This window comes from Platichthys flesus, chromosome 1 (genome assembly GCF_949316205.1).
Source record: "Platichthys flesus chromosome 1, fPlaFle2.1, whole genome shotgun sequence".
In the NCBI taxonomy this organism is placed as follows: Eukaryota; Metazoa; Chordata; class Actinopteri; order Pleuronectiformes; family Pleuronectidae; genus Platichthys; species Platichthys flesus.
This window is the reverse complement of record NC_084945.1, coordinates 4604766-4620498: the sequence shown is the minus strand read 5'-3', so window position 1 is coordinate 4620498 and position 15733 is coordinate 4604766. Positions and strand designations below refer to the sequence as shown.

Here is a 15733-nt window from a genome sequence, read left to right as displayed (position 1 = left end):
AAAATGAGAGCAGGTCTCCTCGGAGGTGGGTGCTGGACGTCACGTCTGCTGTTTCCACTGGAAAGACACGCTCGCTTTGAGGGGAACTGTGGGTTCAGCAGATTAGATCAATCCCTGTGTTAGTTTGTGAAATATAACATTTCAATTCAAAACTCCTCACCTACGATTTGAAGGTCTAGCCAAGCTGCTCGGCTCCTTTTACTCAACAGGGGACGATCACGTGGAGTCTTTCCTTCTCCTTGAAATAAACTCGCCCTGTCATTTGATGCCAGGCGGTGACTGAAAACAGGTGGTCAGTCTGAAGTGAACATGTGTTTACACCTCCGGAATTACACGTGCTACCAGCAACAAAGGCCAGACAGGCATTATGGTCGAGCCTATTATTAGATAATGATAAGTCTCACTTTGGTATCCCTTCAGGGTAAAATGCTGATCAACAGCAAGAACAAAACGATTTAAAAGAATGAAATTCTATATGTTACCTTCAGTTGCTATAGAGCTGAATCCAATAGAAGCTCTGTGGTGTGGAGGTGAATGATGCAGTTATGTCAACATGGACCAGAATCTCCCATCTCTTGTGAAATGTGTTGTTAGACAAAAAGGCCGTAAGAACCGTACAAGAATAATATCTCTATAAATTAGACTGTTATCAACAATTCCTAAGCAGCATTTCAATTTATAGCAGGTTAACTCCACCTCAGGCAAGTATAATTAAAAAATATATAATGTACAAATGATCTAATAACCTACAGTACCACAGTAGTACATTTAAGTTTAATAAATGAAGGCTACTCATCACAGGACTTTTGAGTTGGATTGTATTTCAGGTAAAGTGGTTACGTCTCCTCAATCGTCTTATATAAGTTTTTGAATATGTTGTGCCTAAGCACCACTGTAAGTTCTACTCTAATAACCTGATGCAATATTCTACAACAATACTACAAGAGATACTTCGTCCAATTGAATCCACGTTTCTGCCACATGTCCTCATATTCTATAAATGTAGGATAATTACAGGACTTTTGAGTTGGATTGTATTTCAGGTAAAATAACAAGTGGTTATACTTATTCCTCGATCGTCTTATATAACTTTTTGAACTTGTAATCTACAACAATACTACAAGAGATACTTCGTCCAATTGAATCCGTGTTTCTGCCACATGTCCTCATATTCTATAAATGTAGGATAATTACAGGACTTTTGTGTTTTTTATTGTATTCCAGGCCTTAGATAAGCGGTTATACTTATGTCTAAACGGTCTAATAAAACTTTTTTTGAACTTGTGCATTGACCCAAAGTGATTGTCCCTGGTGCGGGTGCAGACTTTAGCAGCTGCTGGCCCCCGGTGCAGACTGAATGCAGCCCTGTCAGTGGCGGAGGGGCTGTAACCCGAGAGCAGCACTGGGGTATTATTATTAGACAAAAAGCCCAGAGAGGCACTTGAGACATCCAGATGTTGCGTTCGAGGCACCGAGACAAGTCAGGAGGAGAACAACCGCTCGGGTCCCCGCGCACACACACAGAGGACGACAGGCAGCGATGGGAGCTGGCAGCCTGGAGTGAAGAAGAAGACGAAGAGGAAGAGGAAGAGGAGAGAGGTTGTTTTTTAATCCGGGAGGAGGAAGAGGACACTTGGAGGAGGAAACTAACTGCGCACTTGTGGAGGTTTAAACCCGGGTGAGATGTTTGGGTTTCTCCGCCGCGCTGGAGTTAAATAGTGAAATAGTGAAATAGAGGCTCGAGGTTGACGTTTAAACTTTTTCTTTTTTATTTACATTTTTAAACAACCAGTGTGTTTGTTGGACCACACGCGGACGCGCCATGGCTCCTCTCCACTGGCTCCTGTGCGCCGGGCTGCTGTGGACGATGTGCGCCGCCTCGTACCTCGGACCGCTGCAGCCGGAGATGTCCAACGGCACCTTCCATCACTACTTCGTGCCGGACGGGGACTACGAGGACAACGACGACCCGGAGAAGTGCCAGATGCTCTTCAAGATGACCGACGAGCGCAAGTGCGGCGTCGACCAGGACCAGGACGCGATGATCCGCGACGACTTCACCATCGTGAAGCGGCAGATCGAGGACGCGGCGCGCGTGCTGGAGGGCATCGGGAAGAGCATCTCCTACGACCTGGACGGGGAGGACAGCTACGGGAGGTACCTGCGCAGGGAGACGGCGCAGATCGGCGAGGCGTTCACGAACTCCGAGAAGTCCCTGCTGGAGCTGGAGGTGAAGTTCAAGCAGAGCCAGGAGAGCGAGCTGCGCGAGGAGCACCGGCTCAACGACGACTTCCTCAGCATGATGGTGCACACGCGCGACGTGCTGAAGGACACGCTGGACGTCTCCCTGGGGCTGAGGGACAAGCACGAGCTGCTGTCCCTCATCATCCGCAGCCACGGGACGAGGCTGAGCAGACTGAAGAACGAGTACATGAAGTTCTGAGAAAAGTCCAAACAATTGACTTCATTGTAGGTTACTTTAAAAGTTATTTCTCAAATAGCTAAATTGTGTTGGCCCGGATTTGGCCCAGGCGGTCCCTGACCATCCGTCGCCACCGGACGACTATATAGCCCATAGAAAGAGAACATGAAGTTGTGAAAAAAGTTCCTAGCATAGTTTATCGTAGTTTATTTTACACATCAGTTTTGGCCCCGATTTGGCCCACGCTGTTGCCGATCACCAGCAACCATGGCATGACACCGATCAGACCGAAGAACGAGTACATGAAGTTCTGAAGTCTCCTAGCATACTTTATCGTCGGTTCTTTCTCAAATAGCTAAATTGTGTTGGCCCGGATTTGGCCCACGTTGCCCGCAATCATCCGCAACAATGGCATTAGAAGGACAACTTGAGGTTCTGAATAAAGTTTCCTAACAAACTTTATTGTAGTTTATATTACACATTAATTCCCTTTGAGTCAAATAGTTTTAGTCCAGATGTCGCTAACAGTGTCCCTCATCATCCTCAGCCACAGCAAGAAGAACGAGATCATGAAGTTCTGAAAAAAGTTTCCTAACAGAGTTTATCGTAGTTTATTTGAAAGGTCCTTTCCCGTAGTGCAAATTTGTTTTGGCCCAGATTTAGCCCACGCTGTCATCAGGCCCAAACATGCGTGGAATGATGGTTCTTGGGCGGTCTGCTCCTGTTTGCCAGATCCAGGCCACAAGTGAGCCATCGCGAAACAAGGCTGACCCACATTAGTTGTGTCCTATTTGGGCCGTATTCACCTCTCGTAGTCAGAACACATATTGCCTAGATCCCCGGGTGTTAGCAAGACAAAGCCCATATTTGTTTTTGGTAGATTTTGGCGACATTCGTTGTTTTACTCGGTTGCACTTTAGGCTCACTTTCATTTTGTTCAGGCTACAAGACGAACAGAAGTGCCGCATTATTGCCTAAAGTGGCCTAAATCCTTTACAAATGTATTGAACATTTTCTGGAAAGAATTCTGCAGTTTTGTACCGGTTCCAGGAAAACAAGAGAGCTACAGTAGCTTTATTTTAGTCTGTTCTATTGTGCTGAGCCTATTATTTACTTCCAGATGAATTTCCATGCAAAAGTAATATAATGATTTATTAAATGGCAAGGCTCCTTCCAGGAAAGTTCTAAGGAGATCATTTGGAAATAAACTGGGATATACGCCTGTAAAATGAAACCTCACTGTATTTCATTTTTTTTCTATTCTAAGTTTTATGGTTGACTGAGACCGTTTGCTGGAGGCAAGGTTGAAAATTCACATCAGGGTTTTTTAAAGTCAAAGCTTCAAATGTCAGTTCACCTAAAAAGCAGGTCGACGGCCGGGGTTGTTTGGATTTCCCGAGTTGGAAATCCGACTTCAGGGGTCATTCCAGTTAAAATGTCATTCTGGGAACTCTGAAAGATTGACTTCCCAATTCAAATTGAACGCACCATTAGTAACTCACACTTTGCCAGCTGTTTAACATAGGGGGTGGAAATACTATACTTGGGGGTTGTGCGGCAGCAACTGACACACGAAACATTGCGGGAAAGAAATAGATTCCAGTAAATGTCAGCAAATTCTGAACGTAAATGAGTCATTTAGGAAACTGAAATACATCATGAATAACTTGATATGAACCTTGCTGTGTGTGCAGCAGATTTTGACGTTATCTGCAATGAAGGAAATTTCTTTAATCAAGACTTGAAAGACTCTAATCTGGCTGCAAAAGGCTTTTCTGTGATATCTGCCAAAAAAAAAGAGTTAGACTAACTTTTCACACATATCCCACAACATGAGTTCATGAAATCTAACGAGTTCATCAGGTTTAGAAGAAAGGCGCATATTTCACGTCTGTTTGGAGAAGGGGCTGTGTTCACTGTTTTTTTACTTCAAAAATCAACAAACTATGTATTTACCCAGATCTTGAGAGGGATCCGCTTCCAGAGCTGGATTAGCAGCCGGGCAGCCGGGTTCAATCAACTTCCCACAACAGATTTTTTCCACCGTACGAGGAGTATTGCTTTCTGGTCATATAATGAAGCTCCATGTATAGTCTTCCTTAAAGCCTGATTGGAACACACGGGCCCCAGTGTATACATGCTGAGAGCATGAGCTCATTCTAGCCTAGGGCCCTCGAAGAGTTTAAAATGTCTGTTCTCGAGCCAGAACAATGAAGGTGAATCACATTTTGTTTGTTGTGCCCTCTGCATTCAATAATTACATGGAAAAATGAATCCTCTCTGTCCAGAAACAAACTGCAAAATATCGAATAAAGAAAAATAAACAGCATTTAGAGAAAACAAGCCCAGCTCAACCCCAACGATACATTTCTGAAATTCTCTGGTGTCGTTGTGAAGAGATCAAACAAGTTTATATGTTGTGTTATATTATTATATTATTTTTATGATGTGAGTGAGAAATCTCAGAGGGATATCTCAGAATCTAGTAAATTCAAACACGGTCAGAAAACAGTTTATTGAGTGAACTGACCCTTTAAAAGAGTCTGAACAGTATATAACATAAAAAATGTCACTTTCTTTCAACATCACAGTAAAAACAAATAAATCATGTGACAGTCTATCGAGACCATCGTGACTTGTGGCCAGTGTCAGTAATAATAACACACCCAACGAACCATAAACACACACAGTGGTAGTTACATCACCACACTAAAGATGGCTGGGAACAAATGAGAATCACATTTCCCCAGTATGCTAAAGAAACCTGTCATGTAAATGTCATCCTTGTTTCAACTGGTATAACAATGGCAATTTTTGTGCATTGAATTCATCTGTAACATGTTTGTGTGTCTGTGTGTGTGTGTGTGTGTGTGTGAGTTCAAAAAACAGGGTGATGTTAGCAGAGATTTATTTGCTTCACAAGAGGACGATGTCATGTTTATGGGACTGTTTATGTGGCAGTGTCTATATTCTATACTGAATAGCATGTGTTTATGTTTTAATTCTGACCCTTAAATAAACTATCTCTAGTTACAGCTCCTCTAAATGAGCAACTATTAATCGCTGATCCGCCAAGTGAATGTTTCAGAAGTGATAAAAGACTGTTTACAAGTGGACACCTATCTGTATTTTAGTTCTTTTGCTGTTAAGGTGCTAAAAAGTTGTGACGGGATTTAAAATGCGAGGCCTTTACTGTGCTGTGCTGCACAGGCTGTGTAATCTTGTCAAATGTACAGTGTGTTATTTTAAGTAAGTAAATACTGTGAGTGCTAATATCTTTATAACAGAGCATCTTGATATGTATTCATTGTTTATATAAAGATTTGAAATGGAGCAGCGTATAGTATCTATCCTTGTTGACCTAAGATGTGTGTGATGGGTGAGACTGCAGGCAGCACTCGTGCACGTCAGTGTTAAACAGTCGGAGCAGATTGAGTCGTGTCTTCTCAAATAAAGAGGTTTGTGTTTCAAGTTCAGTGTTGAAGCAAAATCATTTTAAATTTTTCAATTTGGTTGATATGTTATAGGTCTGATTCTTACTTTTTGTTTACATAGAACATTGTTGATGTGCTGAACACACATGAAAAATAGGGAATTCAAATCAGAGAAATATCATCAGTTCATGAAACAGGAAAATATTATGAAGTTAAACACAGCACATATCAGACATTCATTCAAACTTTATGAATATAAAAATTTCCCTGCTGAACCGTTTTAAAAACATTTAATTGAGATTAAAGCTGTAATATATCATATATACTGTATTTTCTACCATCAAACAAGAGGGTAGCATGCAACTATCTTTAAATCTATAAGACAAGATATTATAATTCCAAATGTGAGCATGCTGACTCCAGTTGAACGATAGACTGAAAATAAAGTGAAGCCAAAGCAGTGAGACCAAAGCGTCTTGACTGCCCCCTGATGGCTGGCTGCAGTATAAATCCCTCTTTCTCCATGTTAACAAAAGGGGCGTGGGCCAAAGTAAAAATTCAAAATACACATAGTTTTTATCACATTGATGCTAAAATGATTTTGTTTGATGCTACTTCACAGACTTTCAAAACTTTTGTTTTTGTAATTTCTAGAAATTGGGAGGAAGTGGATAGGCGTCATCCAACTTTAAACATACATAAAGACATTCCACATCCAGCCAGGCTCGCTGCGTGTAGGGTGCTAACTTCAGTTAAACCAAAGAAGTGATAATAGAAAGAGAAAGAAAATGTTGTGTTGACCGCTGTAGTTCAACGTTTTTTGTTAGATTGGTAAACACATTCTAATCCTAATGATTTTTAGCACAAACTTACAAATGGAGCCTTTAAATCTTTCCTCATGCGAAGCCAAGGCTCCCCGTGGAGCTGCACCCAGGCAGTCCACAGACGTTGTGTTAATTGGTAGACACACAACCACAGGGACTTGCATGCTGCACTGCCACGTGCTTCACAATTACAAAGCTCCCCTCAATGTTTGCTTTACAAGCATCTTTCCTCTGTGAACTACACACAGGCCGTGGCCCCTTAATTAGGAGTTTTCTGAAGGAAGACGCTGCTCGTTGGTATTTATGAGCAGCCGAGATGTGAGGATGTTGTGTTGATGGTGTTTTCAGTGCGCCATACCAAACAGCTTGTTTCTTTCTGTCAGCGGAAAACAACATTATTTCGTAAAAAAAAGAAAAAAGAAGCTTGTGTAAACAGTTTTAAAATTTGGGGAAAAGATAGGAATTAAAATAATCCAGAGCATCCACCTCTGTACTCTGTGAAAAAGTGCCAACTGTACAGTACTGTAGTTTAAGCACACATGGTCTGACCAGACTTTGAGCCCACAGTTTACACTCGGGATGAGGCAACATAAAGGACACACGGACGTGGAAGCTTTACGCCACATCGTATTTTTCCAGGAGGGAGGAAAGTCCCTGGTTTTCTCATTGGTGCAAACAGATTATTGGCATCATAAGGAGGAAAAACCATTTATGTAACATACAGAACATATCTTCTAAGAAACGTCTGCTTTAACTATTGTCCTTTGTATTTTATATTGCATTTTTCTCTCGTAATGTCTAACTTTAATAGCAGGGAAACAAAAAAAGACCTCCTCTCAAACTCAAGTCTCAGAGATTTCACACTTATTCACTAAGGTGATCCTTATGCTAACATTAATCTGATGCATTGACATGTGTGCAGCTCCACTTTTATTAGAAACCTGCAGCGCTAACTCCTGTAGACAGGGAATAGAGTGGCAGCCGAGAGAGGCTTAATGGTGGCTGCCCTGTGTCACCACTCTGCACAAGGAATTTCAATATGGTGTCAGATGTATATAAAAAAAGAAAGAAAAGGAAAATGGAAACTGAAGTCATGTTCTGAGTTCAGGGTGTGTCACTCTGTCGCGGTTTGAAGTCCTTCGGGCACATTAACATTCAATCATTGTGAAGAAGTGTCCTACTTACACAGGAGGAGGCGTCTAATAAAAGAAAACTGGTTCTGTGACCTCCCTAATTCTGCAATGAAGCTGGAACACGGAACACAATCCAGAGATTTTCTTCCTCTTACGAACTCTCTGTTGTGAGAGCTACTGACATTTATCTGATCCTCTGTCTCCAGATATTGGATGGAATTTTAAATCCACTACATAACAACATGAAACATCCTTATTTGCAACAAAGCACCTCCAACTTTGAGCTAAATGGACCAAGTCTGGATTAAGTCCCGGCTCGGCAGACGATCCGAGGTTGATTGGAAATGATTCAGCGATTAGACTCAAATAGTTCTCCCTGTGATTGCTGACAAGCTTCTCTTTGTCTTAAATAGCTGGAACCAGCTGAGAATGTGTTGTGTTATTGGAAACCTTGTTAGTTAGTCCATATATTTAAGAGCACTGTGTATTGGGCTGACTTATTACCTCATCTCTGGAAGGTGTTGTGTGTGAGAACAGAGTACGAAGGCAGAGGAGGTGGAATTAGAGTTTGTTCCATGTTCAGAACAGATGTTGGCTGTCGGGGGGGAGTGTGTCCAGAAGGGAGCCGGCAGGTCGGTAACGCCAGGGTTCAAATCCTCCAAACAAGAGCTTTCATATGGGTGAATATATAGAATAATATAGTTTATTGTATAGATAGTGTATACTATGTGTTTTCATGGGGAATAAGAGGCAGCTGTGCAGGTGGGGATCAGGTGACGGGGGGGGGGGGATGCTCTGAACCGCTGAAGTCAGAAAATGACAGGGTCTAAAAAGAACACGTTAGTTCAAAGAACATGGCAAGAAAACAAAGGCAGGAAATCAAAGCCAGTGTGTTGCAGTGCAGTTCAACGGTCTGGTAATAAGTGTTTATTTTGGAATTGTTAAGGTTGTGGTGACACTGTGACTCTGTGACTCAAACCTGTGGCAATGAAATCCATGTTCTGAGTTGTCAAACTACACTTTGACATTATGAGATGAACTCACTTTACTGGGAAGCACATCATCGAGCACCTGCACCTTCCAAACATATTAGCCACTTAAAAACATCTGAATTAAGTTTTTGTTCAAGTTAAAAGTACCAATAGGTTCCTCTCCACCGAGGAGGATGTATTTTCACCTCTGGGTCTGTTTGTGTGTTGAGTGGATTAGGTCAAAATGAACTGACTTTATTGAAACGTGTTGGAAGGAGCCGAGAAAGAACTCATTACATTTTTGTTGTGGATCCAAACAAAGAGATGAATGCAAGATTCTTTTCTTCAACATTTCTCGATTGGATGTTTTCCCAAGGCAATAATTCAAGGATTTTGATTTCTGGCGCATATTTAGATGAGGGATTTCTTTGAGACTGAGCAATTTGGTGCAGCTTGATTAAATAAAATGTTGTATTTGCTCTACTGAGTGCCGTTCTAGTCTGTTCATAAAATTGCTGGAATTACTTGCAGGAGAGCAGCTCATGTCTAATTCAGATTCTTGGTATTAATCTACACAATCGATGCCAATGGGTCTGAAAAAGTTGTGTTGAAATCTCCAACATAAACAATAAAGTTTGACACGTATTCTCTCGTGTCATTGAGCTCAAATGGGTCGTATCATCTGACTTCTACTCAGACACAGAGGAGGATGCGTGTTTGGAAAAGTCTGCGTCCAGCACTGCAGCGAACTCCTGCCACACTCACTCAGACTCACACAATTAGACACCAGAGAAAATCTCCCATGAAATATGTTTTTGGCTGCTCCTCAGCTCACTTTGGGCCTTTATGTCACAGTTTACTTCCAATTATATCCAGGCGCCACTTTCTGTAACGCTCTCCCACAACCCTCTGGCAGTGGGACCATGACCCAGCGTACCCAGCGTTCCCAGCGCGCCCAGTGGCTTGCAGCACGGTGGCAGTGACATCATACATCACACAGACTTTCGAGAGTTTGCTTGTGCAGCAGCTCCGACCCTTTTTTTGAATGTAACACAAAGAGAAATTCCAATATTCCCCTCTTATCGTTTTTCATTATCGGTTGTTTCTCCCAGTCGGGGAATCTATTGTGTTTCCTGACAGATTCTGGGTCAGGGAGGATTAAGACTGTGCAGCCAATACAGAAGATGCATTGCCTTGTCAGCGGATCCTCAAACAGAGAATCTGTGAAGCCAGAAGTCCTTTGTATCCGTAGAGTTGACAATGCTATCATTTTGTGTGTGTGTGTGTGTGTGTGTGTGTGTGAAACTGTGTCTCTGTTTTTATTCTGTTTTACTGCTTCGGCTCTCACAAGACAAAGCTGCTGAAGAGTCTCTTCTTACAGCTGCAAAACTTTCTAGCCGCCCGTTTGTTTTATTGTTTGCAAAAAGCAACAGAATCTCTGCACCCTCTCCAAAGTGCACAGCAGGCTTTGGTAAATGTAAAATCACAATCTTAGTTCCCATGTGAGGGGGGGGGTGGTGGTATTTGATCTGAAGTTCTTCAGGACTCCCCAGCTTCGGACTGGCGGCTGATGTCCACATGCTGCAGCGTGTGGACGGACGAGATCAGCTCACTTGAATCCGTCTTTGTAGAGTTTGTGCTCTGCAGCAAATCCATGGAGGCTTCACGGCTCGGAGGAGTCAGACTGAAATATCCCAACAACTACTGGATGGAATGTCATTAAAAGTTTGTTCAGTTATCCAACCTGACTTGAGGATGAAACCCACTCACTTTATTGATTCCCACTTTTTCCTCTAGCGCCACCACCAGGTCAAAATGTCACTTGTGTGGGGAAACATCTCACTATATAAGATGGGCTGTTCCAAATGGTTCCACAGACTTTCATTGTGTCTTCCTGAACTTCTGTGATTTCCTGACTTTAATCGTAGCGATTACCGCAAATGAATTTCCCTCTCGGGAAGAAACATAATCAATTAGCTAACCCCTCTAGCTTTTTTACGTAGCCCCCTCGTTAATGAACAAATGCCTGCAGAGATAATGACACTAGCCTTCTAGCTGTTGTCTACTCTGTGTTCAATGCTCATTGGAAAGTGTTTGTCTTCTTACTCCCTGAACCTGCTGAACATCTACATGGGACCATACGATGCTCCCAGTGCAGTGCAGGACCTCTCAGAGCTGCTGGATTATATTGTCGAGCTGATCTAACACAGCTTTGAGTCAATATACTATAGAATACAGATCCCCCCCCCCCAAAATAAGATTGCCAGAAAAATACAATAAGTGCAATTTTTCTTACATACAATCATGTATTAAGCATCTCTGACTTTTAATGAATATACAAATACTGATGACAATGCACCTGTATGTGCACAATGCAGATTTATGCTTTTTTAATTGGTGCATATTTCAAATTTCTTAATGCTTTTATTTTTTCATATTTGTACGCTGCACATTTGGAATAGTTTTGGAATAGTTTTTATGTTCTGCTAGTTTAGATTTTGACAACATAATATAATATCTAATATATTTAAATACGGTAGCCGTTGTGTGTTTTAACTTTACTTACACCTCATTTATTCCCTTCTCAGTTTTCTCTCCTTCTGTCTGTCTTCTCCTGCGGCGGCTGCTCAGTCTCACAGTCCCCCCCCCCCCCCCCCTTCACCTCTAATGAAGTTATTTCTCTCTTTAGCCTGAGATAATGGCCCAAGAACAAATCAGTGTAATGCTCGCTCAATGTCCGTGTCATTTCAGAACGGCTGGTACTTCAGTTTTACTTGGGGAAAAGTGTAATATATTTAACGTGTTTTTTTCTTTTCTCCACTGTGTTTGAGCCTCACGTCTCAAAGTACTTTTAAACTCTGATTTTTAACTCTAAGCCGTTTCCACACGGGGGGGATTGTTTATTGCAACATTCATTTAATGCTTTCTACAAGTCTAGTTCTCAAAACATTAATCACCGTCCCGAGGGACGTGCAGGATTAAAACAAGACATTTCCCGGTTTGTCGTTTTGTGTCGTTCGGTAATTTGAACACAACATCGTTAATTGGTTTGATTTGTAGCTGCTAATTGGATGTCAAGATGACAGCTGTGAAGGAAGTGATGTGACGCTAGTGTCAGTTATTCAAACCTTTTCCTGCAGCATTCGTCATAAGTGCAACACACAGATATTTCCTACAGCTTCACAGTGGTTGCACTGTCGATTCTGTTGAATGCCGGTTGAGCCATAATGTCAGATAAGACTTTATTTGACTTGTAAAGATAAAGTTTTCCTGGACACAAACCACCGACTGTGCTGTTTTACTGCTTCTGACTAAAAACACTAGAGAAAGACAATTATGTTGAATTGTGTGAATTTATTGCTGCTGTTTCAACCGACATTCGTCCTTCACTTTCCTCAAGGTTTTAAACCTCTGAGACGTCCCATGACTGAGAGTGTGGAAAATAATATTTAGTTTTGCTCTAACAGACGGTTTCTCTTGACGTCAGACATTCGGATATTTTACTCAAACTCTTAAAACCAACATGACATTGTGTGAGAGCTGCTGGATGCTTTTCTGCCTGAACCAACTTCTGGTCTGTTTTTAATCTCAGTGCTCTTCCTTAAGGCCACTGGCCGACTCAGGCTGATGCTTCTCATGCGAGCTGACATCCTTTGACTCACTGTGTAAGATATAAAAGACGGTTCTGACCGATAGCAAAGCACGGACTTCTATTTGCTCCGTGTCCGTGTGTAGCTTGGTGGAGCTTCAGGTAATAATCCACCGGGGCTGAACCTCATGTGAACTTGTCTTTGTGCCAGAGCAGAGCTGGACTCAGCCCAGTGGGGTGTTTGGTCATTATTTCTGTCGAGACCAATAAGAGACCAAAGGGATTTTTTGATTTCATCCGTTTTCAGAGGAAATGGATGTGGCTGTTTTGAGGATGTTTGATTCCAAGTGCTGCAGAACAGTCACTGGAAAATCCTCAGACGCCAAAAATGATTCATCCCATAAAAAAGGGGCAGTGAAACACAGAGACCGGACTTCATTTATATCAGCTGCTTGTAGTAATGACTTTTACAGATAGACGAGCAAAGAACCAACTGCCCCCCCACCCCCCAGTCTTCACTATCTCAACTTTCCATTCCACAGACGGAGAAAAGGGAACCAGACTAAAACATGAGTAACTTTTCATTACAGCAGTTGTAAAAAAATCAGGGCCTGTTTCTCAAAAGCTCAAAATCTCTATAAGGTTAAAACGGTCCCATTAAATTTGATCGAGCTGCAACACATGTCACACACTCATCAAGATCCATGGACTCATCCCTGGGAAATGGGGAATTATTGAAAAACTGTTGAAGAAAGAGAGAACGAATTCCTGGATCTGCCTCCTGATTATTGTGTTTTCTTCTATTTTTAATTTATTATTCTACATAATTTTTCCCTTTTCACTCTATTTCTAAATAAATTGGCCTTGATCCTGACAACGCTCTCATGCCTGTGCAGTAATCAAGCAGCAGCCACTGGCTCATTATCTCAGATTAGCTTAGCACAAAGGCTGGAAACAGGAAGCAGCCTCCAGGTTTCTGGGCTCAAACCAAAGGTAACAAATAGTTTTGCTGCCAGCTCCTGTAACCCTCGTTAATTATCACGTTAAAGTAATTGGTCTCATTAGTTAAATTGATGCGGAGTGAAAACAACGTTCCACCGACGTCTTCTCACGTCTGTGCCGTTGCCAGTAACCAATTTGGTGATTTGTTGTTTTTACGACATGTTAATTAATGAGCAGAGGTGCTGGTTGACGGAGGTTGTTAGAGTTGGACGGAGGCAGGTTAGCTGCTTTCAGTCGTTGGGGCCAAGCTAAGCTAACCGACTCTGTGGAATGATCAATCTATGAGACAGGGATATCGATCTCTTCACGCTCCGCCAGAAAGTAATTACGTGAAGCAGAGACAGAAGTTATTTTTCCTCCGATCAGAAACATGCTAGAGTGACGACCCTGTCGCTCACATAGAGAAATGTGAAGTGAGAATCGCAGGTCAAAGTTCACCAAAGTTGAACTCCACTCGAAGCCGCAAGTAGGAAATGTTTCATTCGCTTCAGGAATAATCTGGAGATGAGACAGTGAAACACTTTCAACAATTACTTCAGTATTTATCAGCTTCATTTTTCTGTCTTTCGGTCCTGACCTCTCAGATGAAGTATTCAAAACTTGATTAATTTTATTAATATCTTCTTGACTTCTAACTGACATTGTTAGCTTGTGTCAATTTCAGTCTGTCTAGGCAGCTTGGATGTGTCTGACCCCCCTCACTATTCCCCACTTCACTGTACACACAGCATATAGACGACTACATAGTGAGCTCATCAGGAAAATATTAAAATGCTTTTGGACATTTTCTCTCTCTATTAATACTTTGAGGTAAAAAACATATTGAATGATGGTCTTCAGCAGTTTGTGACGCTCTGCTCTGCTCGTATTTAAATTTATAAGACTGTTCCTGCTGCTCTCGCTCCTCCAGTCTCTCCACTGCAAGCGCAATGCATGATGGGATACACTGCTAGGCTAGTGCATTGTGGGAAACAACGAGTGCAATATTTAGGGTATAGAGGGTATATACAACTCACTATAAAGTGCCCTTTGAAGTGATTAGAGAGGCATTTCGGGCAGAGGCCATGTTTTGTAACGGCTGACGAGGTCGAGTGTTGCCACACAAAAACAAATTAAAATAATATTTAGAGTGAAATTTGCTTTTAATTAGTTGTCAAAGCTGCAGTTGTGTAAATTAAATCGGATTAATAAAAGCTTGTCGCACTGTGTATCGTTTCAGTCGTCCTGTTTCACACTGAAATATCGAATCTGCTGCATCTGCACATGACTCAAGGTATAAATCTAAAACTCAGTAAATGTTATCTGATAAATATTAAACCATACCACACTACACTATATTATTGTATTCAATATTGCTTCAGATTACTATCCTTATTGAAACAACATTCTTAAATGGGTTGTATTTCTCACATGTTGCCTCAGTCCCCTGGGCTCAGTTGCAACATCTGACTTCTTCCACTGAAATAAATATTGTAGATGATAAACATTACATATCGGTAATAAACAGACAAGCTGTGAATTGAATAAATGAATCGTCAGACTAGTCAAAGAGAGAACAAGTGTTGCATCACTCTCCCCAATGTTCACCAAACCTCCAGCTCTTCCTCTGACATCATCTGAACACATTGCCCCGTGTGTATATTTTCATTATTATTTGTTTCCCCTAAAAACGGAAGGAATTACTCCGACGTGAGTTTGACGAGTTCTCTGCAGCTGGCGATAAACCACTCTGCGCTTTAACAACCACGACGTCTTCATCTCAGTTATCAACTCATTTTCCAGCTTGATATGATTTATTTGTTATACTTTTTTATTATATTATCATATTACGAGTCCAGAAACAAAACCAATTTAAAACAAATTACCAGGCTTTATACCTTATCTCCACTTAAATTACTCCCAACTACTAGAAAATAAATTAATTGCATTTGCATTTTCATTACATCTCGGCAGAGGACCGGTTTCACGGCACCGGGTCGTTATTCATCTCGTGTTTGTAAAGACGAAAAGGAATAAAGCCAAAATTAACTGGGGAGCAAAGTGATTGCAAACCGAATGCTCGCTGAGAGCTCGGCTACTTCTCTGCGCATTGAAACACAAATGAAACGAGACAACGACAATTTTTAAAAGACAAATCTGCTCAATGAACTCTCGCAGTGGAAGAAGTATTCAGGCATTTAGCAGCAAAACTCCACACAAGTGGAAGTTCGGTCCTGCGTCACTCGTCCTCTGAGTATTCACTCACATAAGGCACCTTGTACTCTGTCCAGTTTAACCACACAATTACTGCGATAGGGTACCTTTACTGGGACCTTTACTGGGACCTAGTGGGGAAGGAACTTCTGAAGTGAAATTGGC

At 41.7% G+C, this 15733-nt stretch overlaps 1 protein-coding gene across 1 annotated transcript; it reads left to right on the top strand.

Annotated features, from left to right (window-relative positions):
• The first annotated feature begins 1254 nt into the window (after positions 1–1254).
• fibinb (fin bud initiation factor b) lies at positions 1255–5893 on the top strand. Its single transcript, XM_062394753.1, has 2 exons — positions 1255–1678; positions 1793–5893. Exon 2 carries the CDS (start codon positions 1823–1825, stop codon positions 2441–2443), a length of 621 nt encoding a protein of 206 aa, XP_062250737.1. The 5' UTR covers positions 1255–1678; positions 1793–1822; the 3' UTR covers positions 2444–5893.
• The last annotated feature ends 9840 nt before the right edge of the window (positions 5894–15733 follow it).

Excerpts from the sequence above, each read along its gene's own strand:
- fibinb (XM_062394753.1), top strand. The coding sequence starts at position 1,823 with ATGGCTCCTCTCCACTGGCTCCTGTGCGCCGGGCTGCTGTGGACGATG.